Source organism: Oncorhynchus mykiss, chromosome 13 (genome assembly GCF_013265735.2).
Source record: "Oncorhynchus mykiss isolate Arlee chromosome 13, USDA_OmykA_1.1, whole genome shotgun sequence".
NCBI classification, from domain to species: domain Eukaryota; kingdom Metazoa; phylum Chordata; class Actinopteri; order Salmoniformes; family Salmonidae; genus Oncorhynchus; species Oncorhynchus mykiss.
In genome coordinates, this window is record NC_048577.1 from 65,400,644 (window position 1) to 65,427,597 (window position 26,954).

At 51.5% G+C, this 26,954-nt stretch overlaps 1 protein-coding gene across 1 annotated transcript in view; it reads left to right on the forward strand.

The window, feature by feature from the left end:
- Positions 1-26,954, forward strand: part of LOC118938100 (protein sidekick-2-like) — a gene marked incomplete at its 5' end in the record, with an annotated part of 64,139 nt that overhangs the window by 23,406 nt on the left and 13,779 nt on the right. Inside the window, 6 exons of the mRNA XM_036939783.1 lie at positions 1,081-1,228; positions 12,838-12,971; positions 19,838-19,949; positions 25,326-25,516; positions 26,399-26,482; positions 26,632-26,826. Coding sequence (XP_036795678.1) covers positions 1,081-1,228; positions 12,838-12,971; positions 19,838-19,949; positions 25,326-25,516; positions 26,399-26,482; positions 26,632-26,826 — 864 coding nt within the window. The remainder of the gene's footprint in view (positions 1-1,080; positions 1,229-12,837; positions 12,972-19,837; positions 19,950-25,325; positions 25,517-26,398; positions 26,483-26,631; positions 26,827-26,954) is intronic.

A 26,954-nucleotide genomic window follows, 5' to 3' on the forward strand; every position in this document is an offset into this window, starting at 1 on the left:
CTCTCATCTCTCTCTGTATCTCTCTCTGTATATCTCTCTGTATCTCTCTCCGTATCTCTCTCTGTATCTCTCTCTGTATCTCTCTCTGTATCTCTCTCTGTATCTCTCTCTGTATCTCTCTCTGTATCTCTCTCTGTATCTCTCTCCGTATCTCTCTCTGTATCTCTCTCCGTATCTCTCTCTGTATCTCTCTCTGTATCTCTCTCTGTATCTCTCTCTCATCTCTCTCTGTATATCTCTCTCCGTATCTCTCTCTGTATCTCTCTCTGTATCTCTCTCTGTATCTCTCTCTGTATCTCTCTCTGTATCTCACTCCGTATCTCTCTCTGTATCTCTCTCTCTGTATCTCTCTCTGTATCTCTCTCTCATCTCTCTCTGTATATCTCTCTCCGTATCTCTCTCTATGTCTCTCTGTATCTCTCTCTGTATCTCTCTCTGTATCTCTCTCCGTATCTCTCTCTGTATCTCTCTCTCCGTATCTCTCGCTGTATCTCTCTCTCTCTCTGTATCTCTCTCTCTGTATCTCTCTCTGTATCTCTCTCTCATCTCTCTCTGTATATCTCTCTCCGTATCTCTCTCTGTATCTCTCTCTGTATCTCTCTCTCATCTCTCTCTCATCTCTCTCTGTATATCTCTCTCCGTATCTCTCTCTGTATCTCTCTCTGTATCTCTCTCTGTATCTCGCTCTGTATCTATCTCTCTCTCTGTATCTCTCTCTCTCTCTCTCTGTATCTCTCTCTCATCTCTCTCTTTATATATATTTGCCTTAAGGTTTTCCTTCCTTATTTATTCACTTTCTTTCCTGATGACTTTCTATTGCTCTCTCCCACTTTCCTTTTCTGTTTCCTCCACCGCCACCTCTCCCTGCCTCTCCCCTTCCCCCTTTCCCCCTCCCTACCTCCCCCCCTCCCTACCTCTCCCTCCCCCTCCCTCCCTCCCTCCCCCTCTCCCTCTCCCTCCCTCCCCCTCCCTACCTCCCCCTCCCTCCCTCCCTCCCCCTCTCCCTCCCTCCCCCTCCCCCTCCCCCTCTCCCCCTCCCTACCTCCCCCTCTCCCTACCTCCCCCTCTCCCCTCCCCCAGATATGGGTGATTTTGTGGAGGGGGAGCGTTCCCAGACTGTGTCCCAGGGAGAGGCTGCTCTGATCCAGGCTCCACGCATCCACAGCTTCCCACGACCACAGATTACCTGGTTCAGGGACGGACGCAAGATACCCGCCAGCAGCCGCATGTAAATTCAGCGAACGTTATGTTGTGTGAACGGGCTGGGAGGGATGGGGTGGGGGGCAGGTAATTTATGTGTTGTAGTGGGGGTCGGGGGGTTGTGTGTGTAGTGGGCGTCGGGGGGTTGTGTGTGTAGTGGGCGTCGGGGGGTCGGGGGGTTGTGTGTGTAGTGGGGGTCGGGGGGTCGGGGGGTTGTGTGTGTAGTGGGGGTTGGGGGGTTGTGTGTGTAGTGGGGGTCGGGGGGTTATGTGTGTAGTGGGGGTCGGGGGGTTATGTGTGTAGTGGGGGTCGGGGGGTTGTGTGTGTAGTGGGGATCGGGGGGTTGTGTGTGTAGTGGGGGTCGGGGGGTTGTGTGTGTAGTGGGGATCGGGGGGTTGTGTGTGTAGTGGGGGTCGGGGGGTTATGTGTGTAGTGGGGGTCGGGGGGTTGTGTGTGTAGTGGGGATCGGGGGGTTGTGTGTGTAGTGGGGGTCGGGGGGTTTTGTGTGTAGTGGGGATCGGGGGGTTGCGTGTGTAGTGGGGGTCTGGGGGTTGTGTGTGTAGTGGGGATCGGGGGGTTGTGTGTGTACGTATTGTTTACTATACCAGTTGAAACCCCCCTTTTCCCTCTTTGTATGTGAACCCTGGTCTGACGTAGAGTTGTGTGTGTAGTGGGGGTCGGGGGGTTGTGTGTGTACGTATTGTTTACTATACCAGTTGAAACCCCCCTTTTCCCTCTTTGTATGTGAACCCTGGTCTGACGTAGAGTTGTGTGTGTGTACGTATTGTTTACTATACCAGTTGAAACCCCCCTTTTCCCTCTTTGTATGTGAACCCTGGTCTGACGTAGAGTTGTGTGTGTGTACGTATTGTTTACTATACCAGTTGAAACCCCCCTTTTCCCTCTTTGTATGTGAACCCTGGTTTGACGTAGAGTTGTGTGTGTAGTGGGGGTTGTGTGTGAACCCTGGTCTGACGTAGAGCTGTGTGTGTAGTGGGGGTTGTGTGTGAACCCTGGTCTGACGTAGAGTTGTGTGTGTAGTGGGGGTCGGGGGGTTGTGTGTGTACGTATTGTTTACTATACCAGTTGAAACCCCCCTTTTCCCTCTTTGTATGTGAACCCTGGTTTGACGTAGAGCTGTGTGTAGTGGGGGTATGGGGGTTGTATGTGAACCCTGGTCTGACGTAGAGCTGTGTGTGTAGTGGGGGTTGTGTGTGAACCCTGGTCTGACGTAGAGTTGTGTGTGTAGTGGGGGTCGGGGGGTTGTGTGTGTACGTATTGTTTACTATACCAGTTGAAACCCCCTTTTTCCCTCTTTGTATGTGAACCCTGGTCTGACGTAGAGTTGTGTGTGTGTACGTATTGTTTACTATACCAGTTGAAACCCCCCTTTTCTCTCTTTGTATGTGAACCCTGGTTTGACGTAGAGCTGTGTGTAGTGGGGGTATGGGGGTTGTATGTGAACCCTGGTCTGACGTAGAGCTGTGTGTGTAGTGGGGGTCGGGGGGTTGTATGTGAACCCTGGTCTGACGTAGAGCTGTGTGTAGTGGGGGTCGGGGGGTTGTATGTGACCCCTGGTCTGACGTAGAGCTGTGTGTGTAGTGGGGGTATGGGGGTTGTATGTGACCCCTGGTCTGACGTAGAGCTGTGTGTGTAGTGGGGGTATGGGGGTTGTATGTGACTCCTGGTCTGACGTAGAGCTGTGTGTGTAGTGGGGGTCGGGGGGTTGTGTGTGTAGTGGGGGTCGGGGGGTTGTATGTGACCCCTGGTCTGACGTAGAGCTGTGTGTGTTGTAGTGGGGGTCGGGGGGTTGTATGTGAACCCTGGTCTGACGTAGAGCTGTGTGTAGTGGGGGTCTGGGGGTTGTATGTGACCCCTGGTCTGACGTAGAGCTGTGTGTAGTGGGGGTCGGGGGGTTGTATGTGACCCCTGGTCTGACGTAGAGCTGTGTGTTGTAGTGGGGGTCGGGGGGTTGTATGTGAACCCTGGTCTGACGTAGAGCTGTGTGTTGTAGTGGGGGTATGGGGGTTGTATGTGAACCCTGGTCTGACGTAGAGCTGTGTGTGTAGTGGGGGTCGGGGGGTTGTATGTGACCCCTGGTCTAATGTAGAGCTGTGTGTAGTGGGGGTCGGGGGGTTGTATGTGAACCCTGGTCTGACGTAGAGCTGTGTGTTGTAGTGGGGGTCGGGGGGTTGTATGTGAACCCTGGTCTGACGTAGAGCTGTGTGTTGTAGTGGGGGTCTGGGGGTTGTATGTGAACCCTGGTCTGACGTAGAGCTGTGTGTGTAGTGGGGGTCGGGGGGTTGTGGGTGTAGTGGGGGTATGGGGGTTGTATGTGAACCCTGGTCTGACGTAGAGCTGTGTGTAGTGGGGTCGGGGGGTTGTATGTGAACCCTGGTCTGACGTAGAGCTGTGTGTAGTGGGGGTCGGGGGGTTGTATGTGAACCCTGGTCTGACGTAGAGCTGTGTGTAGTGGGGGTCGGGGGGTTGTATGTGAACCCTGGTCTGACGTAGAGCTGTGTGTAGTGGGGGTCGGGGGGTTGTATGTGAACCCTGGTCTGACGTAGAGCTGTGTGTGTAGTGGGGGTCGGGGGGTTGTATGTGAACCCTGGTCTGACGTAGAGCTGTGTGTGTGTAGTGGGGGTATGGGGGTTGTATGTGACCCCTGGTCTGACGTAGAGCTGTGTGTTGTAGTGGGGGTCGGGGGGTTGTATGTGAACCCTGGTCTGACGTAGAGCTGTGTGTGTAGTGGGGGTCGGGGGGTTGTATGTGAACCCTGGTCTGACGTAGAGCTGTGTGTGTAGTGGGGGTCGGGGGGTTGTATGTGAACCCTGGTCTGACGTAGAGCTGTGTTGTAGTGGGGGTCGGGGGGTTATATGTGACCCCTGGTCTGACGTAGAGCTGTGTGTGTAGTGGGGGTCGGGGGTTGTATGTGAACCCTGGTCTGACGTAGAGCTGTGTGTGTAGTGGGGGTCGGGGGTTGTATGTGAACCCTGGTCTGACGTAGAGCTGTGTGTGTGTGTGAACACTGTACTGCAGAAGCGATATCCTTCCCTTTCCACTGGAGAGCTGCTGGGGGGGCAGCTTTAGGACAGGTTCAATATCTACCATGGTTTATCAATTACTGATGAACCTACATACGGCTGTCTGATACTCAGTGTTCCCACTGATCAGGGCTGTTCTTATTCAGGCTGTACGGTATTGCGTGTGTGTGTGTGTGTGTGTGTGTGTGTGTGTGTGTGTGTGTGTGTGTGTGTGTGTGTGTGTGTGTGTGTGTGTGTGTGTGTGTGTGGATTCTGCAGCAGGCATGCAGGGATGATTGAAGGATAGAGAGATACAGGCAGAGAGGCAGGGTGTGTGTGTGTGTGTGTGTGTGTTGAAAGGCAGAGAGAGCAGCAGGCATCAGAGGCAACATTTAGACCTGATGGACAAAAACCCTCTATTTATGACAGATAGACAGACAGACAGACAGACAGTAGCTGCTTTCTTTAATACTTCAGTCTAATTGGGAGTAATGGACTGCATCAGAAACAGACGGGACAGATTTCTAAAAATCCACCTCTTATTTAATCATCTATCATGTATCTCCATGGTCCAGCAGCATGTCAAACTGACATGAAGACTTCAGACATTTACACACAGTGATATTCCCCCTACGTGTCCTCAAGCAGAGGGAGAAGTGGGTTCACTACCTAGTCTACCCAGCATGTCGAGAAACTCCTATATGAGACCAGGGGTGCGCTCCAATGGGCTCTGGTCAAAAGTAGGGAACTATATAGAGTGCCATTTGGGACACAGACCAGTGGAGTGGTGCAGTGAAACATGTTCAGTAGAGAAAGAGACTAACGAGATGGTGGAATGGACAGTGTAGTGGACAGTGGAGTGGACAGTGGAGTGGACAGTGGAGTGTTGCAGTGGAGTGGACAGTGGAGTGGACAGTGGAGTGGACAGTGGAGTGGACAGTGGAGTGGTCAGTGGAGTGGACAGTGGAGTGGACAGTGGAGTGGACAGTGGAGTGGTCAGTGGAGTGGACAGTGGAGTGGACAGTGGAGTGGTCAGTGGAGTGGACAGTGGAGTGGTCAGTGGAGTGGACAGTGGAGTGTTGCAGTGGAGTGGACAGTGGAGTGGACAGTGGAGTGGTGCAGTGGACAGTGGAGTGGTGCAGTGGAGTGGACAGTGGAGTGGTCAGTGGAGTGGACAGTGGAGTGGACAGTGGAGTGGTCAGTGGAGTGGACAGTGGAGTGGACAGTGGAGTGGACAGTGGAGTGGTGGAGTGGAGTGGACAGTGGAATGGACAGTGGAGTGGGGCAGTGGACAGTGGAGTGGTGGAGTGGACAGTGGAGTGGACAGTGGAATGGACAGTGGAGTGGTGCAGTGGACAGTGGAGTGGTGGAGTGGAGTGGACAGTGGAGTGGACAGTGGAGTGGACAGTGGAGTGGACAGTGGAGTAGACAGTGGAGTGGACAGTGGAATGGACAGTGGAGTGGACAGTGGAGTAGACAGTGGAGTGGACAGTGGAGTAGACAGTGGAGTGGTGCAGTGGAGTAGACAGTGGAATGGACAGTGGAGTAGACAGTGGAATGGACAGTGGAGTGGACAGTGGAGTAGACAGTGGAATGGACAGTGGAGTGGACAGTGGAGTAGACAGTGGAGTAGACAGTGGAGTGGTGCAGTGGAATGGACAGTGGAGTGGACAGTGGAGTGGACAGTGGAGTGGACAGTGGAGTGGACAGTGGAGTGGTGCAGTGGAATGGACAGTGGAGTGGACAGTGGAGTGGACAGTGGAGTAGACAGTGGAGTGGACAGTGGAGTGGACAGTGGAGTAGACAGTGGAGTGGACAGTGGAGTGGACAGTGGAGTGGACAGTGGAGTGGTGCAGTGGAATGGACAGTGGAGTGGACAGTGGAGTGGACAGTGGAGTGGTGCAGTGGAATGGACAGTGGAGTGGACAGTGGAGTGGACAGTGGAGTGGACAGTGGAGTAGACAGTGGAGTGGACAGTGGAGTGGACAGTGGAGTAGACAGTGGAGTGGACAGTGGAGTGGACAGTGGAGTGGACAGTGGAGTGGTGCAGTGGAATGGACAGTGGAGTGGACAGTGGAGTGGACAGTGGAGTAGACAGTGGAGTGGTGCAGTGGAATGGACAGTGGAATGGACAGTGGAGTGGACAGTGGAGTGGACAGTGGAATGGACAGTGGAGTGGTGCAGTGGAATGGACAGTGGAGTGGACAGTGGAGTGGACAGTGGAGTGGACAGTGGAGTAGACAGTGGAGTGGTGCAGTGGAATGGACAGTGGAGTGGACAGTGGAGTGGACAGTGGAGTGGTGCAGTGGAATGGACAGTGGAGTGGACAGTGGAGTGGACAGTGGAGTGGACAGTGGAGTAGACAGTGGAGTAGACAGTGGAGTGGACAGTGGAGTAGACAGTGGAATGGACAGTGGAGTGGACAGTGGAGTGGACAGTGGAGTAGACAGTGGAGTGGTGCAGTGGAATGGACAGTGGAGTGGACAGTGGAGTGGACAGTGGAGTGGACAGTGGAGTAGACAGTGGAGTAGACAGTGGAGTGGACAGTGGAGTAGACAGTGGAATGGACAGTGGAGTGGACAGTGGAGTAGACAGTGGAGTAGACAGTGGAGTGGTGCAGTGGAATGGACAGTGGAGTGGACAGTGGAATGGACAGTGAAATGGACAGTGGAGTAGACAGTGGAATGGACAGTGGAGTGGACAGTGGAGTAGACAGTGGAGTGGACAGTGGAGTGGTGCAGTGGAATGGACAGTGGAATGGACAGTGGAATGGACAGTGGAGTAGACAGTGGAATGGACAGTGGAGTGGACAGTGGAGTAGACAGTGGAGTAGACAGTGGAGTGGACAGTGGAGTGGGCAGTGGAGTAGACAGTGGAGTGGTGCAGTGGAGTGGACAGTGGAGTGGTGCAGTGGAATGGACAGTGGAGTGGACAGTGGAGTGGACAGTGGAGTAGACAGTGGAGTGGTGCAGTGGAATGGACAGTGGAGTGGACAGTGGAGTGGACAGTGGAGTAGACAGTGGAATGGACAGTGGAGTGGACAGTGGAGTGGACAGTGGAGTAGACAGTGGAGTAGACAGTGGAATGGACAGTGGAGTGGACAGTGGAGTAGACAGTGGAGTGGTGCAGTGGAATGGACAGTGGAGTGGACAGTGGAGTAGACAGTGGAGTAGACAGTGGAATGGACAGTGGAGTGGACAGTGGAGTGGACAGTGGAGTGGACAGTGGAGTAGACAGTGGAATGGACAGTGGAGTGGACAGTGGAGTGGACAGTGGAGTAGACAGTGGAGTGGTGCAGTGGAATGGACAGTGGAGTGGACAGTGGAGTAGACAGTGGAGTAGACAGTGGAGTAGACAGTGGAGTGGACAGTGGAGTGGACAGTGGAGGTTATTCAGTGTTAATTCTACGTCTCACCGTTCTGTTGTGTGTTTGGCTGTTTGTCTCCTCAGTCTGAACGGAGAGATTTCCCTTCATAGATCTCTGATGTGTTCATTAGACATGTCAGTCTAGGTACCAACACAACGTCCTGTAGTCATGCTAGATCCTGTTAGGTACCAGCACAACGTCCTGTAGTCCTGCTAGATCCTGTTAGGTAACAGCACAACCTCCTGTAGTCATGCTAGAGCCTGTTAGGTACCAACAGTACCTCCTGTAGTCACGCTAGAGCCTGTTAGATACCAACAGTACCTCCTGTAGTCATGCTAGAGCCTGTTAGGTAACAACAGCACCTCCTGTAGTCATGCTAGAGCCTGTTAGATACCAGCACAACGTCCTGTAGTCATGCTAGAGCCTGTTAGGTACCAACAGTACCTCCTGTAGTCATGCTAGATCCTGTTAGGTACCAACAGTACCTCCTGTATTCATGCTAGAGCCTGTTAGGTAACAACAGTACCTCCTGCAGCCATCAGTGTAAGGTTTAAATTAGTTAGTAATGTTAGTTTATGACAGTGAAAGGCAAATCAAATCAATTTGTATTGGTCACATACACGAGTTTAACAGATGTTATTGCAGATGTAGCGAAGTGCTTGTGCTTCTATTTCTGACAGTGCGGCAATATCTAACAGCTAATATCTAACAATTTCACAACATATACCCAATACACAGATATCTAAGTAAAGGAATATGGAATATTTGGACGAGCAATGCCAGAGCAGCATAGACTGAGATACAGTAGAATAGAATAGAAAACAGTATAGACACATGAGATGGGTAATGTAAGATATGTAGACATTATTAAAGTGACTAGAGTTCCATTTATAAAGTGGCCAATGAATTAAAATCTAGGTATATAGGCAGCAGCCTCTCTGTGCTAGTGATGGCTGTTTAACAGTTGATGGCCTTGAGATAGTTGTTTTTCAGTCTTTTGGTCCCTGCTTTGATGCACCTGTACTGACCTCGCCTTCTGGATGATAGCGAGGTGAACAGGCCGTGGGTCAGATGATTGTTGTCCTTGATGATCTTTTTGGCATTCCTGTGACATCGGGTGCTGTAGGTGTCCTGGAAGCCAGATAGTTTGCCCCGGTGATGCGTTGGCCAGATCACACCACCCTCTGGAGAGCCCTGTGTTTGTGGGTGGTGCAGTTGCCGTACCAGGTGGTGATACAGCCTGACAGGATGCTCTCAATTGTGCATCTGTAAAGGTTTGTGAGGGTTTTAGGTGACAAGCCACATTTCTTCAGCCTCCTGAGGTTGAAGAGGCGCTGTTGCACCTTCGTCCCTGGGTGGACCATTTCAGTTGGTCAGTGATGTGTACGCCAAGGAACTTAAATCTTTCCACCTTCTCCACTGCGGTTCCATCGATGTGGATAAAGGGGTGCTCCCTCTGCTGTTTCCTGAAGCACACAATCATCTCCTTTGCTTGTTTGACGTTTCGTGAGAAGTTATTTTTTGTTCCACCACACTCCCAGAGTCTCGTCATCGCCTCCAACTGAAACTTGATGATTGAGTTGGAGGCGTGCTTGGCCACGCGGTCATGGAGTACAGGAGGGGGCTGAGCACGCACCCTTGTGGGGCACCTGTGTTGAGGATCAGCGAAGTGGAGGTGTTGTTTCCTACCTTCACCACCTGGGGGGCGGCCCGTCAGGAAGTCCAGGACCCAGTTGCACAGGGCGGGGTTCAGACCCAGGGCCTCCAGCTTAATGATGAGCTTGGAGTACTATGGTGTTGAATGCTGAGCTATGGTCAATGAACAGCATTCTTACATAGGTATTCCTCTTGCCTAGATGGACAGGGTGATTGGTGTCTGTACTGTAGGGGTCAGTTAGTAATGTCAGTTTATGACAGTGAAAGGCAGGGTGATTGGTGTCTGTACTGTAGGAGTCAGTTAGTAATGTCAGTTTATGACAGTGAAAGGCAGGGTGATTGGTGTCTGTAATGTAGGGGTCAGTTAGTAATGTCAGTTTATGACAGTGAAAGGCAGGGTGATTGGTGTCTGTACTGTAGGAGCCAGTTAGTAATGTCAGTTTATGACAGTGAAAGGCAGGGTGATTGGTGTCTGTACTGTAGGAGCCAGTTAGTAATGTCAGTTTATGACAGTGAAAGGCAGGGTGATTGGTGTCTGTACTGTAGGAGTCAGTTAGTAATGTCAGTTTATGACAGTGAAAGGCAGGGTGATTGGTGTCTGTACTGTAGGAGTCAGTCAGTAATGTCAGTTTGACAGTGAAAGGCAGGGTGATTGGTGTCTGTACTGTAGGAGTCAGTTAGTAATGTCAGTTTATGACAGTGAAAGGCAGGGTGATTGGTGTCTGTACTGTAGGAGTCAGTTAGTAATGTCAGTTTATGACAGTGAAAGGCAGGGTGATTGGTGTCTGTACTGTAGGAGTCAGTCAGTAATGTCAGTTTGACAGTGAAAGGCAGGGTGATTGGTGTCTGTACTGTAGGAGTCAGTTAGTAATGTCAGTTTATGACAGTGAAAGGCAGGGTGATTGGTGTCTGTACTGTAGGGGTCAGCTAGTAATGTCAGTTTATGACAGTGAAAGGCAGGGTGATTGGTGTCTGTACTGTAGGAGTCAGTTAGTAATGTCATTTTATGACAGTGAAAGGCAGGGTGATTGGTGTCTGTACTGTAGGAGTCAGTTAGTAATGTCATTTTATGACAGTGAAAGGCAAGGTCGTTGATGATGTTCGAAAACATTAATTAGCACCAGAGTAGACTTCATGCAAGACTACTAATCCCTACAAGCTCCTGCATGTCATCTCTGACTGACACCTTTGCTGACAGGTTTTGTGTCAATTTAAAACGTGTACAAGACAGTTCACAGCAGGGTCTATTCACAGAAATGTAGACAATTTATTCATTGCATCATTTTGCTAACATTAGACAGTTATTAATCCAGAGATTCTTACCTTTGTCTCGATTCGGCAGTCTGGTCCAGATCATCATGGCATTTGTTGTTCTTTATGATAGCCACATTAGCAGCTAATTAGCATTTCATTTTTGGTGGGTAAATACAGGCAAATTTATTGATAAGTCACCTTGTCCGAGAAATATTTCCATGGTTATCAAAAGCCACACACACACACACACACACACACACACACACACACACACACACACACACACACACACACACACACACACACACACACACACACACACACACACACACACAGTCTCCTCCTGTAGTTATCAGTGTATACAGCCAGGGCTGTAGTAGACCATTCCTACTGCTAGTTTGAGACCGGAGCCTGTTATCTACTCTTCCATCTCAGTATCCTGTATATAGATCGGTGTATACAGCCAGGGCTGGTCGTAGACTGTTAGTAAAACTATTTTAAGACAGTGAGAGACACTGATAGCCAGGGGGTTTGGCTCTTCCTGTAGGTGTCAGTTCTATAGCCAGTCAATGCTAGTTTCTAACAGTGTAATGTCCTGACATACAGCCCAGACCAGGGTTTGGCTCTTACTGTGTGTTGGCTCTGTCCTCCGGTCTCTCTCCGGTCGGTCGGGGCATTAATATGCCGAGGCATGCTGCTGCTGGGCAGACTGGCTGACTGTGTTGACATGGCGACAGCCCTGCTCCTAATTGTCCAGGAGTCTGTTTAATATGCCCTGATCAGGGCTCTGCTGACACAAACACACTGTGTGTGTGTGTGTGTGTGCGTGTGTGTGTGCGTGTATGTGTGTGTGTGTGTGTGTGTGTGTGTGTGTGTGTGTGTGTGTGTGTGTGTGTGTGTGTGTGTGTGTGTGTGTGTGTGTGTGTGTGTCTATCAGTCCATCACTGTTTATGGCTACAGGAATGTCATCTACCCACTAGTATCTCCTATAGGAATGTCATCTACCCACTACTATCTCCTACAGGAATGTCATCTACCCACTACTATCTCCTACAGGAATGTCATCTACCCACTACTATCTCCTACAGGAATGTCATCTACCCACTAGTATCTCCTACAGGAATGTCATCTACCCACTACTATCTCCTACAGGAATGCCATCTACCCACTACTATCTCCTACAGGGATGTCATCTACCCACTACTATCTCCTACAGGAATGTCTTCTACCCACTACTATCTCCTACAGGGATGTCATCTACCCACTACTATCTCCTACAGGGATGTCATCTACCCACTACTATCTCCTACAGGAATGTCATCTACCCACTACTTTCTCCTACAGGAATGTCATCTACCCACTACTATCTCCTACAGGAATGTCATCTACCCACTACTATCTCCTACAGGAATGTCATCTACCCACTACTATCTCCTACAGGAATGTCATCTACCCACTACTATCTCCTACAGGAATGTCATCTACCCACTACTATCTCCTACAGGAATGTCATCTACCCACTACTATCTCCTACAGGAATGTCATCTACCCACTACTATCTCCTACAGGAATGTCATCTACCCACTACTTTCTCCTACAGGAATGTCATCTACCCACTACTATCTCCTACAGGAATGTCATCTACCCACTAGTATCTCCTACAGGGATGTCATCTACCCACTACTATCTCCTACAGGAATGTCATCTACCCACTACTATCTCCTACAGGGATGTCATCTACCCACTACTATCTCCTACAGGAATGTCATCTACCCACTACTATCTCCTACAGGAATGTCATCTACCCACTAGTATCTCCTACAGGAATGTCATCTACCCACTACTATCTCCTACAGGAATGTCATCTACCCACTACTATCTCCTACAGGAATGTCATCTACCCACTAGTATCTCCTACAGGAATGTCATCTACCCACTACTATCTCCTACAGGAATGTCATCTACCCACTACTATCTCCTACAGGAATGTCATCTACCCACTACTATCTCCTACAGGGATGTCATCTACCCACTACTATCTCCTACAGGAATGTCATCTACCCACTACTATCTCCTACAGGAATGTCATCTACCCACTACTATCTCCTACAGGAATGTCATCTACCCACTAATATCTCCTACAGGAGTAATGTGGATCACACATAATTCAAACCTTCGTCCTGAGGGTGATATAGACTGTTATAATAATGCCACAGCAGAATTCATAAACAATCATCCTTTGTGTGTGTGTGTGTGTGTGTGTGTGTGTGTGTGTGTGTGTGTGTGTGTGTGTGTGTGTGTGTGTGTGTGTCTGTCTGTTTGTCTGTATGTCTGTAGAGCCATCACCCTGGACAACACTCTGGTCATCCTGTCCAGTGTGGCTCCTGATGCTGGACGGTACTACACACAGGCTGTCAACGACAAGAACGGAGAGAACAAAACCAGCCATCCTATCCTACTGACTGTGGAGAGTAAGTAGAGAGGATATACACACACACACACACACACACACACACACACACACACACACACACACACACACACACACACAGACACGTAGTCACACACACTCACACAAACACACTCACATACACTCACACAAACATAGACACAAACTCACTCACTCACTCACTCACTCACTCACTCACTCACTCACTCACTCACTCACACACACACACACATACAGACACGTAGACACACACAAACACACCTACAGACACACACACTCACACACAGACACACACACCTTCCCATACGGTACCAGCAGGTTGTGTTGAAGGCAGATATAACCGTTGTGTTCCTGTTGGGAGGACGTTTCTCTGTGTTTTACATGTGTTCATCCAACAGGTGTTTTATGCTGAGCTGACAGACACAGCTACACTGCCCCCTAGTGGCTGTCTGTCTAACTGTCACCTCACCTGTCAGTCCTGTTACACTCCTAAAGGCTTCTTCGTGGAGGGATACGGTTCTACCAAGAACCGTTCTGATCTGAAGAACTCTTTTTGGAAGACTAGGGTTCTTTGTAAGGCGAAGGGTTCTATCTAGAACCTTTAACATCCTAACAACAGTTTTTGAAGAAAGAGTTATTTGATGATTCTTCGGAAGGCGAGAAGGATTCTACATTGCACCATATGTAATATTTCCCAGCATGCTCTATTGCAGGGAGATTTTCAGAATGGTTTATTTTACTGTAATATTTGTGATGTTGCATGTCCATTGATTGGTTGATTAATTTAATGCTACACAAAGATAAATAACATGCAATTTTCTAAACTAATCCAATCTGTTAGTATTAGGATTTACTGCACCCATCACTGAGATGGTTGTTCCAGTTTAGATGATTGAGGTAGTCAATCTTCCCTACCCTGGCAGCCATTCTGATTGCAAGTTGCGGGTGATTAACAATTCCCACTTGTTGGGTATCCTATCTCTGTCTGGATTCCAATAGGAATTAAACATCACTTTGCAAGCCAGCATAATGTGACTTGCAGGCCTGATGTGGCCTGTAAACCAGGAGTTTCCTAATGTGTTAGGGTATAACTATGCCCTCTGTGAAAGGCCTTATGGTCCATGTAATGTATTGTCATAAATAATGACATTTTAAAGGATAATAAGGCTGGTGAAACCGTTCGAAGAGGGTTCTAGGAAGAACCCTCCAAGGGATAAAATGGTTCTTGGTAGAACCATATACAGGGGGTTCTATAAAGAACCTTAAATAAAGGGTTCTAGATAGAACCCTCTGCAAAGGGTTCTACCCATACCCATTAAGGGTTCCTCTATGGGGACTAGCTGCACACCTTGTATGGTTCTACTTAGCACCTTTGTTTCTAAGAGTGCAGCCTGTGTAACAGAGGTGTTGTAACACCACATTCCCCTGATGATGGATGACCATATCTGAGACCTGACGACTCCTCAAACTAATGCCTAGGCATTAGCTTTGGCTAGCAGACCCGGGTTTGAATCCCAGTCGGTCTAGAGTTTCCCTAGAGTTAGAAGCTGGTGCCAGGGGAGGTATATGGTCCGGCTTAGGCCGTGGTCCAATAGCACACCTCCCTGGCTGTAGTGTGGAGCTGGGTGGTGCTACGGTCCTCCCTGGCTGTAGTGTGGAGCTGGGTGGTGCTACGGTCCTCCCTGGCTGTAGTGTGGTGCTGGGTGGTGCTACAGTCCCCCCTGGCTGTAGTGTGGAGTTGGGTGGTGCTACGGTCCTCCCTGGCTGTAGTGTGGAGCTGGGTGGTGCTACAGTCCTCCCTGGCTGTAGTGTGGAGCTGGGTGGTGCTACAGTCCTCCCTGGCTGTAGTGTGGAGCTGGGTGGTGCTACAGTCCTCCCTAGCTGTAGTGTGGAGTTGGGTGGTGCTACGGTCCTCCCTGGCTGTAGTGTGGAGCTGGGTGGAGCTGGGTGGTGCTACGGTCCTCCCTGGCTGTAGTGTGGAGCTGGGTGGTGCTACGGTCCTCCCTGGCTGTAGTGTGGAGTTGGGTGGTGCTACGGTCCTCCCTGGCTGTAGTGTGGAGTTGGGTGGTGCTACGGTCCTCCCTGGCTGTAGTGTGGAGCTGGGTGGTGCTACAGTCCTCCCTGGCTGTAGTGTGGAGCTGGGTGGTGCTGGGTGGTGCTACAGTCCTCCCTGGCTGTAGTGTGGAGCTGGGTGGTGCTACGGTCCTCCCTGGCTGTAGTGTGGAGCTGGGTGGTGCTACGGTCCTCCCTGGCTGTAGTGTGGAGCTGGGTGGTGCTTACGGTCCTCCCTGGCTGTAGTGTGGAGCTGGGTGGAGCTGGGTGGTGCTACAGTCCTCCCTGGCTGTAGTGTGGAGCTGGGTGGTGCTACAGTCCTCCCTAGCTGTAGTGTGGAGTTGGGTGGTGCTACGGTCCTCCCTGGCTGTAGTGTGGAGCTGGGTGGAGCTGGGTGGTGCTACGGTCCTCCCTGGCTGTAGTGTGGAGCTGGGTGGTGCTACGGTCCTCCCTGGCTGTAGTGTGGAGTTGGGTGGTGCTACGGTCGTCCCTGGCTGTAGTGTGGAGTTGGGTGGTGCTACGGTCCTCCCTGGCTGTAGTGTGGAGCTGGGTGGTGCTACAGTCCTCCCTGGCTGTAGTGTGGAGCTGGGTGGTGCTGGGTGGTGCTACAGTCCTCCCTGGCTGTAGTGTGGAGCTGGGTGGTGCTACGGTCCTCCCTGGCTGTAGTGTGGAGTTGGGTGGAGCTACGGTCCTCCCTGGCTGTAGTGTGGAGTTGGGTGGTGCTACAGTCCTCCCTGGCTGTAGTGTGGACCTGGGTGGTGCTACAGTCCTCCCTGGCTGTAGTGTGGAGTTGGGTGGTGCTACAGTCCTCCCTGGCTGCAGTGTGGAGCTGGTTGGTGCTACAGTCCTCCCTGGCTGTAGTGTGGAGTTGGGTGGTGCTACGGTCCTCCCTGGCTGTAGTGTGGAGCTGGGTGGTGCTACGGTCCTCCCTGGCTGTAGTGTGGAGCTGTGTGGTGCTACGGTCCTCCCTGGCTGTAGTGTGGAGCTGGGTGGAGCTGGGTGGTGCTGGGTGGTGCTACGGTCCTCCCTGGCTGTAGTGTGGAGTTGGGTGGTGCTACGGTCCTCCCTGACTGTAGTGTGGAGCTGGGTGGTGCTACGGTCCTCCCTGGCTGTAGTGTGGAGCTGGGTGGTGCTGGGTGGTGCTACGGTCCTCCCTGGCTGTAGTGTGGAGTTGGGTGGTGCTACGGTCCTCCCTGGCTGTAGTGTGGAGCTGGGTGGTGCTACAGTCCTCCCTGGCTGTAGTGTGGAGCTGGGTGGTGCTGGGTGGTGCTACAGTCCTCCCTGGCTGTAGTGTGGAGCTGGGTGGTGCTACGGTCCTCCCTGGCTGTAGTGTGGAGTTGGGTGGAGCTACGGTCCTCCCTGGCTGTAGTGTGGAGTTGGGTGGTGCTACAGTACTCCCTGGCTGTAGTGTGGACCTGGGTGGTGCTACAGTCCTCCCTGGCTGTAGTGTGGAGTTGGGTGGTGCTACAGTCCTCCCTGGCTGCATTGTGGAGTTTTGTGGTGCTACGGTCCTCCCTGGCTGTAGTGTGGAGCTGGGTGGTGCTACGGTCCTCCCTGGCTGTAGTGTGGAGCTGGGTGGTGCTACGGTCCTCCCTGGCTGTAGTGTGGAGCTGGGTGGTGCTACGGTCCTCCCTGGCTGTAGTGTGGAGCTGGGTGGTGCTACGGTCCTCCCTGGCTGTAGTGTGGAATTGGGTGGTGTTACGGTCCTCCCTGGCTGTAGTGTGGAGCTGGGTGGTGCTTACGGTCCTCCCTGGCTGTAGTGTGGAGCTGGGTGGAGCTGGGTGGTGCTACAGTCCTCCCTGGCTGTAGTGTGGAGCTGGGTGGAGCTGGGTGGTGCTCTGTAGAGCTGGTGCTGCGGTCCCTGGTCCATCTGACTGGCTGATTTAACCAGCCTATAAATGAGCTCTGTAATTTAATGGCGCCTAACCGAAGCAGATTTATGAAAAGACACTGAGACAGTCTGTATGTGTTACTGATACCAAACACAGGGCCTGGGATCACACACAGAACCCCCCCTCGAGGCAGGGAGAAATGAGATGAGATGGAGAGAGAGATCTCTGATTGAGGCCAGTGAATCGATGGTTGTTTGCAGGGCTGCAAGGCTCTGTGGAACAGGCTGAATGATGGCTCTGCATTTAATCACTTCCTGCTATGTTTATCTCAATTAAACAATATAATGGTTCCTGGTAGGGCTGGGAATTGCCAGGGACCTCACGGTATGATATCATCACCACATTTAGGTGCCGATACGATATTTATTGTGATTCTTGTTGATTCTCACGATTCTCTATGTGTTTGCGATTTGATAATGTGAATTTATTGCGTTTCGATGTTCCAAACATATTGCTTCACCACATGTCTTCTGCAGAGAGACAAGAGAGAGACAAGAGAGAGACGAGAGAGAGACGAGAGAGAGACAAGAGAGAGAGACAAGAGAGAGACGAGAGAGAGACAAGAGAGAGAGACGAAAGAGAGACAAGAGAGAGGAGAGAGAGAAAAGAGAGAGACGAGAGAGAGACGAGAGAGAGACGAGAGAGAGACGAGAGAGAGACAAGAGAGAGACACAAGAGAGAGACAAGAGAGAGACGAGAGAGAGACAAGAGAGAGACAAGAGCGAGACGAGAGAGAGACAAGAGAGAGAGACAAGAGAGAGACAAGAGAGAGAGACAAGAGAGAGAGACAAGAGAGAGACAAGAGAGAGACGAAAGAGAGAGACGAGAGAGAGAAGAGAGAGAAGAGAGAGACGAGACGAGAGAGAGACGAGAGAGACGAGACGAGAGAGAGACGAGAGAGACGAGAGAGAGACAAGAGAGAGACGAGAGAGAGACGAGAGAGAAAGACGAGAGAGAGAGACGAGAGAGAGACGAGAGAGAGACGAGAGAGAGACGAGAGAGAGACGTGACTAAATGAGTTTTTCTCAGTCATGGTCATAAACGTGGTGAAAGGAAAGGTTCTCCCTGTTTAAAAAGAAGATGGAGAACAAGCTGTGAAGGAAAAATACTGCAGTTTTGGTGCAGGTACAGCAAACTAGCGCAAAATGAATACTGCCATATTGTTAAAACGATACGATACGATATATCGTCAAAATAATATCCGATATGTAACTGTACTGATTTTGTCACCGCTAGTTCCTAGCAGCTTGGTTGACACAGGCTGAGGCTGCTCCCAGGAAATGTAGGAGGGGAACACAGAGAGACAGGGACCTCACGATATCCATATATATATATATATATATATATATACAGTATATATATATCTATATATTACCATATATATCCATAGTGATAGCATCCTAGCTACATTTGAATGATGAGAGTATAGGAACTATCTGTTATTGAATGGTGTTAGTATAGGAACTATATGTTATTGAATGGTGTTAGTATAGGAACTATCTGTTATTGAATGATGAGAGTATAGGAACTATCTGTTATTGAATGGTGTTAGTATAGGAACTATCTGTTATTGAATGATGAGAGTATAGGAACTATCTGTTATTGAATGGTGTTAGTATAGGAACTATCTGTTATTGAATGATGAGAGTATAGGAACTATCTGTTATTGAATGGTGTTAGTATAGGAACTATCTGTTATTGAATGGTGTTAGTATAGGAACTATATGTTATTGAATGGTGAGAGTATAGGAACTATCTGTTATTGAATGGTGTTAGTATAGGAACTATATGTTATTGAATGGTGAGAGTATAGGAACTATCTGTTATTGAATGATGAGAGTATAGGAACTATCTGTTATTGAATGATGAGAGTATAGGAACTATCTGTTATTGAATGGTGAGAGTATAGGAACTATATGTTATTGAATGGTGAGAGTATAGGAACTATATGTTATTGAATGGTGAGAGTATAGGAACTATCTGTTATTGAATGGTGAGAGTATAGGAACTATCTGTTATTGAATGGTGTTAGTATAGGAACTATATGTTATTGAATGATGAGAGTATAGGAACTATCTGTTATTGAATGATGAGAGTATAGGAACTATCTGTTATTGAATGATGAGAGTATAGGAACTATCTGTTATTGAATGGTGTTAGTATAGGAACTATCTGTTATTGAATGGTGTTAGTATAGGAACTATCTGTTATTGAATGGTGAGAGTATAGGAACTATATGTTATTGAATGGTGAGAGTGCAGTATGGACAATCCTGGCAGGAGCTGTTGTTGTTGTTGTTGTTGTTGTTGTTGTTGTTGTTGTTCACCCGTTTCTATTATTAAAACGGTAAATTCTGACTGAGATATACAATCTACTTTACAAGGGAGAACTGGCCATGACCCATATGCTTTTCTAACCGTGTGTGTGTGTGTGCGTGTGTGTGTTTGTGTGTGTGTGTGTGTGTGTGTGTGTGTCTGTGTGTGTGTGTGTGTGTGTGTGTGTGTGTGTGTGTGTGTGTGTGTGTGTGTGTGTGTGTGTGTGTGTGTCTGTGTGTGTGTGTGTGTGTGTGTGTGTGTGTGTGTATGTATGTGTGTGTGTGTGTGTGTGTGTGTGTGTGTGTGTGTGTGTGTGTGTGTGTGTGTGTGTGTGTGTGTCTGTGTGTGTGTGTCTGTGTGTGTGTGTGTGTGTGTGTGTGTGTGTGTGTGTGTGTGTGTGTGTGTGTGTGTGTGTGTGTGTGTGTGTGTGTGTGTGTGTCTGTGTGTGTGTGTCTGTGTGTGTGTGTGTGTGTGTGTGTGTGTGTGTGTGTGTGTGTGTGTGTGTGTGTGTGTGTGTGGGTGTATGTGTGTGTGTGTGTGTGTGTGTGTGTGTGTGTGTGTGTGTGTGTGTGTGTGTCTGTGTGTGTGTGTGTGTGTGTGTGTGTGTGTGTGTGTGTGTGTGTGTGTAGACGTGGGGGGGCCTGTGGACCCCATCACCCCCACCATCATCATCCCTCCTAAGAACACCAGTGTGAACGCGGGGAGGAATGATGTCATAATGGAGTGTGTGGCCAATGCTAGGTGAGTGAACACACACACACACACACACACACACACACACACACACACACACACACACACACACACACACACACACACACAGAGAGAGACCAAGTCTGTCACATTTCACTGTCACCTAATGTGTTTTGTTTGGGTCTCTTTTAGAAAATTGTCCATCCGTCCTATTCAATGCTTTTCTTCTCTCCTCCCCACCTCCTCCTCTCCTCTCTCAGTCTTTCCTGTCTCTCCATTCTTCTCCTCCTCTCCTTATCTCTGCTCTGAATCCAAACCATTATGGCCAATTCAAAGACTTGATCAGTATGACAGATGTATTACGGTGCTCTGTCAATGGGTTAGGGTTAGGGCCTCACAACCTTGAAACAGCATTTGAATCATATTAATACTCTCTCCTTCTCCCCCTCTCTCTCTCTCTCTGTCTCTCCTTCTCCCCCTCTCTCTCTCTCTCTGTCTCTCCTTCTCCCCCTCTCTCTCTCTCTGTCTCTCCTTCTCCCCCTCTCTCTCTCTCTCTGTCTCTCCTTCTCCCCCTCTCTCTCTCTCTGTCTCTCCTTCTCCCCCTCTCTCTCTCTCTCTGTCTCTCCTTCTCCCCCTCTCTCTCTCTCTGTCTCTCCTTCTCCCCCTCCCTCTCTCTCTCTGTCTCTCCTTCTCCCCCTCTCTCTCTCTCTCTGTCTCTCCTTCTCCCCCTCTCTCTCTCTCTCTGTCTCTCCTTCTCCCCCTCTCTCTCTCTCTGTCTCTCCTTCTCCCCCTCTCTCTCTGTCTGTCTCCCTCCCCCTCTCTCTCTCTCTCTGTCTCTCCTTCTCCCCCTCTCTCTCTCTCTCTGTCTCTCCTTCTCCCCCTCTCTCTCTCTCTCTGTCTCTCCTTCTCCCCCTCTCTCTCTCTCTCTGTCTCTCCTTCTCCCCCTCTCTCTCTCTCTGTCTCTCCTTCTCCCCCTCTCTCTCTCTCTGTCTCTCCTTCTCCCCCTCTCTCTCTGTCTGTCTCCCTCCCCCTCTCTCTCTCTCTCTGTCTCTCCTTCTCCCCCTCTCTCTCTCTCTGTCTCTCCTTCTCCCCCTCTCTCTCTCTCTGTCTCTCCTTCTCCCCCTCTCTCTCTGTCTGTCTCCCTCCCCCTCTCTCTCTCTCTCTGTCTCCCTCCCCCTCCCTCTCTCTCTCTCTCTCCCTCCCCCTCCCTCTCTCTCTCTGTCTCTCCTTCTCCCCCTCTCTCTCTCTCTCTGTCTCTCCTTCTCCCCCTCTCTCTCTCTCTCTGTCTCTCCTTCTCCCCCTCTCTCTCTCTCTCTGTCTCTCCTTCTCCCCCTCTCTCTCTCTCTCTGTCTCTCCTTCTCCCCCTCTCTCTCTCTCTCTGTCTCTCCTTCTCCCCCTCTCTCTCTCTCTCTGTCTCTCCTTCTCCCCCTCTCTCTCTCTCTCTGTCTCTCCTTCTCCCCCTCTCTCTCTCTCTCTGTCTCTCCTTCTCCCCCTCTCTCTCTCTCTCTGTCTCTCCTTCTCCCCCTCTCTCTCTCTCTCTGTCTCTCCTTCTCCCCCTCTCTCTCTCTCTCTGTCTCTCCTTCTCCCCCTCTCTCTCTCTCTCTGTCTCTCCTTCTCCCCCTCTCTCTCTCTCTCTGTCTCTCCTTCTCCCCCTCTCTCTCTCTCTCTGTCTCTCCTTCTCCCCCTCTCTCTCTCTCTCTGTCTCTCCTTCTCCCCCTCTCTCTCTCTCTCTGTCTCTCCTTCTCCCCCTCTCTCTCTCTCTCTGTCTCTCCTTCTCCCCCTCTCTCTCTCTCTCTGTCTCTCCTTCTCCCCCTCTCTCTCTCTCTCTGTCTCTCCTTCTCCCCCTCTCTCTCTCTCTCTGTCTCTCCTTCTCCCCCTCTCTCTCTCTCTCTGTCTCTCCTTCTCCCCCTCTCTCTCTCTGTCTGTCTCCCTCCCCCTCCCTCTCTCTCTCTGTCTCTCCTTCTCCCCCTCTCTCTCTCTCTCTGTCTCTCCTTCTCCCCCTCTCTCTCTCTCTCTGTCTCTCCTTCTCCCCCTCTCTCTCTCTCTCTGTCTCTCCTTCTCCCCCTCTCTCTCTCTCTCTGTCTCTCCTTCTCCCCCTCTCTCTCTCTCTCTGTCTCTCCTTCTCCCCCTCTCTCTCTCTCTCTGTCTCTCCTTCTCCCCCTCTCTCTCTCTCTCTGTCTCTCCTTCTCCCCCTCTCTCTCTCTGTCTGTCTCCCTCCCCCTCCCTCTCTCTCTCTCTCTCCCTCCCCCTCCCTCTCTCTCTCTGTCTCTCCTTCTCCCCCTCTCTCTCTCTCTCTGTCTCTCCTTCTCCCCCTCTCTCTCTCTCTCTGTCTCTCCTTCTCCCCCTCTCTCTCTCTGTCTGTCTCCCTCCCCCTCCCTCTCTCTCTCTCTCTCCCTCCCCCTCCCTCTCTCTCTCTGTCTCTCCTTCTCCCCCTCTCTCTCTCTCTCTGTCTCTCCTTCTCCCCCTCTCTCTCTCTCTCTGTCTCCCTCCCCCTCTCTCTCTCTCTCTGTCTCCCTCCCCCTCCCTCTCTCTCTCTCTCTCCCTCCCCCTCCCTCTCTCTCTCTGTCTCTCCTTCTCCCCCTCTCTCTCTCTCTCTGTCTCTCCTTCTCCCCCTCTCTCTCTCTCTCTGTCTCTCCTTCTCCCCCTCTCTCTCTCTCTCTGTCTCTCCTTCTCCCCCTCTCTCTCTCTCTCTGTCTCTCCTTCTCCCCCTCTCTCTCTCTCTCTGTCTCTCCTTCTCCCCCTCTCTCTCTCTCTCTGTCTCTCCTTCTCCCCCTCTCTCTCTCTGTCTGTCTCCCTCCCCCTCCCTCTCTCTCTCTGTCTCTCCTTCTCCCCCTCTCTCTCTCTCTCTGTCTCTCCTTCTCCCCCTCTCTCTCTCTCTCTGTCTCTCCTTCTCCCCCTCTCTCTCTCTCTCTGTCTCTCCTTCTCCCCCTCTCTCTCTCTCTCTGTCTCTCCTTCTCCCCCTCTCTCTCTCTCTCTGTCTCTCCTTCTCCCCCTCTCTCTCTCTCTCTGTCTCTCCTTCTCCCCCTCTCTCTCTCTCTCTGTCTCTCCTTCTCCCCCTCTCTCTCTCTGTCTGTCTCCCTCCCCCTCCCTCTCTCTCTCTCTCTCCCTCCCCCTCCCTCTCTCTCTCTGTCTCTCCTTCTCCCCCTCTCTCTCTCTCTCTGTCTCTCCTTCTCCCCCTCTCTCTCTCTCTCTGTCTCTCCTTCTCCCCCTCTCTCTCTCTGTCTGTCTCCCTCCCCCTCCCTCTCTCTCTCTCTCTCCCTCCCCCTCCCTCTCTCTCTCTGTCTCTCCTTCTCCCCCTCTCTCTCTCTCTCTGTCTCTCCTTCTCCCCCTCTCTCTCTCTCTCTGTCTCCCTCCCCCTCTCTCTCTCTCTCTGTCTCCCTCCCCCTCCCTCTCTCTCTCTCTCTCCCTCCCCCTCCCTCTCTCTCTCTGTCTCTCCTTCTCCCCCTCTCTCTCTCTCTCTGTCTCTCCTTCTCCCCCTCTCTCTCTCTCTCTGTCTCCCTCCCCCTCTCTCTCTCTCTCTGTCTCCCTCCCCCTCCCTCTCTCTCTCTCTCTCCCTCCCCCTCCCTCTCTCTCTCTCTCCCTCCCCCTCCCTCTCTCTCTCTGTCTCCCTCCCCCTCCCTCTCTGTCTCCCTCCCCCTCCATCTCTCTCTCTCTCTCCCTCCCCCTCCCTCTCTCTCTCTGTCTCCCTCCCCCTCCCTCTCTGTCTCCCTCCCCCTCCATCTCTCTCTCACTCTCCCCTTCTCTCCCCCTTCTCTCTCTCTTTCTCCCACTCCCCCTCTCTCTCTGTCTCCCTCCCCCTCCCTCTGTGTCTCTCTCCCCTTCTCTCTCTCTCTCTCTCTCTTTTTCTCTTTCTCCCCCTCCCCCTCTCTCTGTCTCCCTCCCCCTCCCTCTGTGTCTCACTCTCCCCTTCTCTCCCCCTTCTCTCTCTCTTTCTCCCACTCCCTCTCTCTCTCTGTCTCCCTCCCCCTCCCTCAATGCCTCTCTCTCCCCTTCTCTCTCTCTCTCTCTCTCTCTCTTTCTCCCCCACTCTCTCTCTTTCTCCCACTCCCTCTCTCTCTCTGTCTCCCTCCCCCTCCCTCAATGCCTCTCTCTCCCCTTCTCTCTCTCTCTCTCTCTTTCTCCCCCTCCCCCTCTCTCTGTCTCCCTCCCCCTCCCTCATTGCCTCTCTCTCCCCTTCTCTCTCTCTCTCTTTCTCCCCCTCCCCCTCTCTCTGTCTCCCTCCCCCTCCCTCTGTGTCTCACTCTCCCCTTCTCTCCCCCTTATCTCTCTCTCTTTCTCCCCCTCCCCCTCTCTCTGTCTCCCTCCCCCTCCCTCTGTCTCACTCTCCCCTTCTCTCCCCCTTCTCTCTCTCTTTCTCCCCCTCCCCCTCTCTCTCTGTCTCCCTCCCCCTCCCCCTGTCTCTCTCTCCCCTTCTCTCTCCCCTTCTCTCTCTCTGTCTTTCTCCCCCTCCCCCTCTCTCTCTGTCTCCCTCCCCCTCCCCCTGTCTCTCTCTCCCCTTCTCTCTCCCCTTCAATCTCTATCTCTTTCTCCCCCTCCCCCTCTCTCTATGTCTCCCTCCCCCTCCCCCTCTCTCTGTCTCCCTCCCCTTCTCTCCCCTTCTCTCTCTCTCTGTCTCCCCTTCTCTCCCCCTTCTCTCTCTCTTTCTCCCCCTCCCCCTCTGTCTGTCTCCCTCCCCCTCCCCCTCTCTCTGTCTCCCTCCCCCTCTCTCTCTCTCTCTGTCTCCCCTTCTCTCCTCCCTCTCTCTCTCTCTTTCTCCCCCTCCCCCTCTCTCTGTCTCCCTCCCCCTCCCCCTCTCTCTGTCTCCCTCCCCCTCTCTCTCTCTCTGTCTCCCCTTCTCTCCCCCTTCTCTCTCTCTCTTTCTCCCCCTCCCCCTCTCTCTCTGTCTCCCTCCCCCTCCCCCTCTCTCTGTCTCCCTCCCCCTCTCTCTCTCTCTCTGTCTCCCCTTCTCTCCCCCTTCTCTCTCTCTCTTTCTCCCCCTCCCCCTCTCTCTGTCTCCCTCCCCCTCCCCCTCTCTCTGTCTCCCTCCCCCTCTCTCTCTCTCTCTGTCTCCCCTTCTCTCCCCCTTCTCTCTCTCTCTGTCTCCCCTTCTCTCCCCCTTCTCTCTCTCTCTTTCTCCCCCTCCCCCTCTCTCTCTGTCTCCCTTCCCCTTCCCCCTCTCTCTCTGTCTCCCCTTCTCTCCCCCTTCTCTCTCTCTCTCTCTCCCCCTCCCTATCTCTCTCTGTCTCCCCTTCTCATCCCATTCTCTCTCTCTGTGTCTCTCTTTCTCTCCCCATTCTCTCTCTCTCTCTCTTTCTCTCCCCCTTTCTCTCTCTCTCTCTCTCTTTCTCTCCCCCTTCTCTTTCTCTCTCTCTCTCTCTCTCTCTCTCTCTCCCTTCTCTCTCTCTGTCTCCCTCCCTCTGTATCTCTCTCTCTCCTCTCCCCCAGACCTCTGATCAAGATGGTTATAACCTGGCGTAAGGATGGTGTAGTGGTCAGTACAGGGATACGTGACTTTGGCCGCAGGCTGACCATCAGCCTCCCAGCGGTCAGTGACAGTGGTTACTATGAATGTGAGGCCACCCTCCGCAGCAGCACTGTGCCTCCGGTCAACGCAGGGGCCTACCTACATGTTCTAGGTACACACACACACACATGGGAGTTTCTCCACAAGCTGGTTAAAATAGGCAAAGAACCACCTACCAGTTCTCCTGTCAGTGGTCAGGTTGAGGGAATATCACTGTGTGTAAATGTCTGGAGTCTTCATGTCAGTTTGACATGCTGCTGGACCATGGAGATAAATGATAGATGATTAAAGCATTAGGTGGATTGTGAAGAAATGTCTGTCTCTATCTGATGATTGCAGTCCATTACTCTGCACTAGTCTCAAGCAGACTAAACCTTGGAAATAAAATACTTGTTGGAAAGGATGGATTTAATGTAAGTCAACACAAACCAGGAGGACCAAGACCTTATCATTAACATGACTTCATTGTTAAAACCTGTTAAAACTGTTCAAGAAAATTAGAGGAAGGTTGTAACTGTTTTTCTCAACTCCTTTCCTCTCTTCTCTCCTCCTCTCCTCCCCTCTCTCCTCCTCTCACCCTCTCCTCTGTTCTCCTCCTCTCCTTGTCTCCTCTCCTCTTCACACTTCTCCTCTCCTATCCTCTCCCTCTTCCACTCTCCTCCTTTCCTCATCTCCCCTCCTCCTTTCCTCATCTCCCCTCCTCCTCTACTCTCCCCTCCTCTCATCCTCTCCTCTCCTCCGCCCTCCTCCTCTCCTCTCCTCCTCTCCTCTCCTCGTCTCTCCTCCTCCTCTACTCTCATCCTCACCTTTGCCCTCCTCTCCTCTCCTCTCCTCTCCTCTCCTCTCCTCTCCTCTCCTCTCCTCTCCTCTCCTCTCCTCTCCTCTCCTCTCCTCTCCTCTCCTCTCCTCTCCCCTCCCCTCCTCTCCCCTCCCCTCCTCTCCCCTCCCCTCCTCTCCTCTCCTCTCCTCTCCTTTCCTCTCCTATCCTCTCCAGACCATCCCCAGTTTGTGAAGGAGCCTGTCCAACACATCAGTGCAGAGATGGAGAAGGTGGTGGATATCCCCTGCCAGGCACGAGGTGTGTCTGTGTGTGTGCGTGTGTGTGTGTGCGTGTGTGTGTGTGCGTGCGTGCGTGTGTGTGTGCGAGAGATCTAAAGCCCTGATGCTGTAAAAAGTGATAGATATTTAAATCCAACTCACTCTTGTCTTCTCCTCTCCTCTCTCTAGGTGTCCCCCAGCCAGACATAGTGTGGTATAAGGATGCTGTGGTCATCAGTCCAGTGAAGATGCCCAGGTACAGGGTGTTAGTTGGGGGCAGTCTGCAGATCAACGGTCTGTTACCGGACGATACAGGCATGTTCCAGTGCTTCGCCCGCAACCTGGCTGGAGAGATACAGACCAACACCTACCTCGCTGTCACCAGTACGTCTCTCTCTCTCTCGCTCTCTCTCTCTCTCGCTCTCTCTCTATACCAGTACGTCTCTCTCTCTCTCGCTCTCTCTCTCTACCAGTACGTCTCTCTCTCTCGCTCTCTCTCTCTACCAGTACGT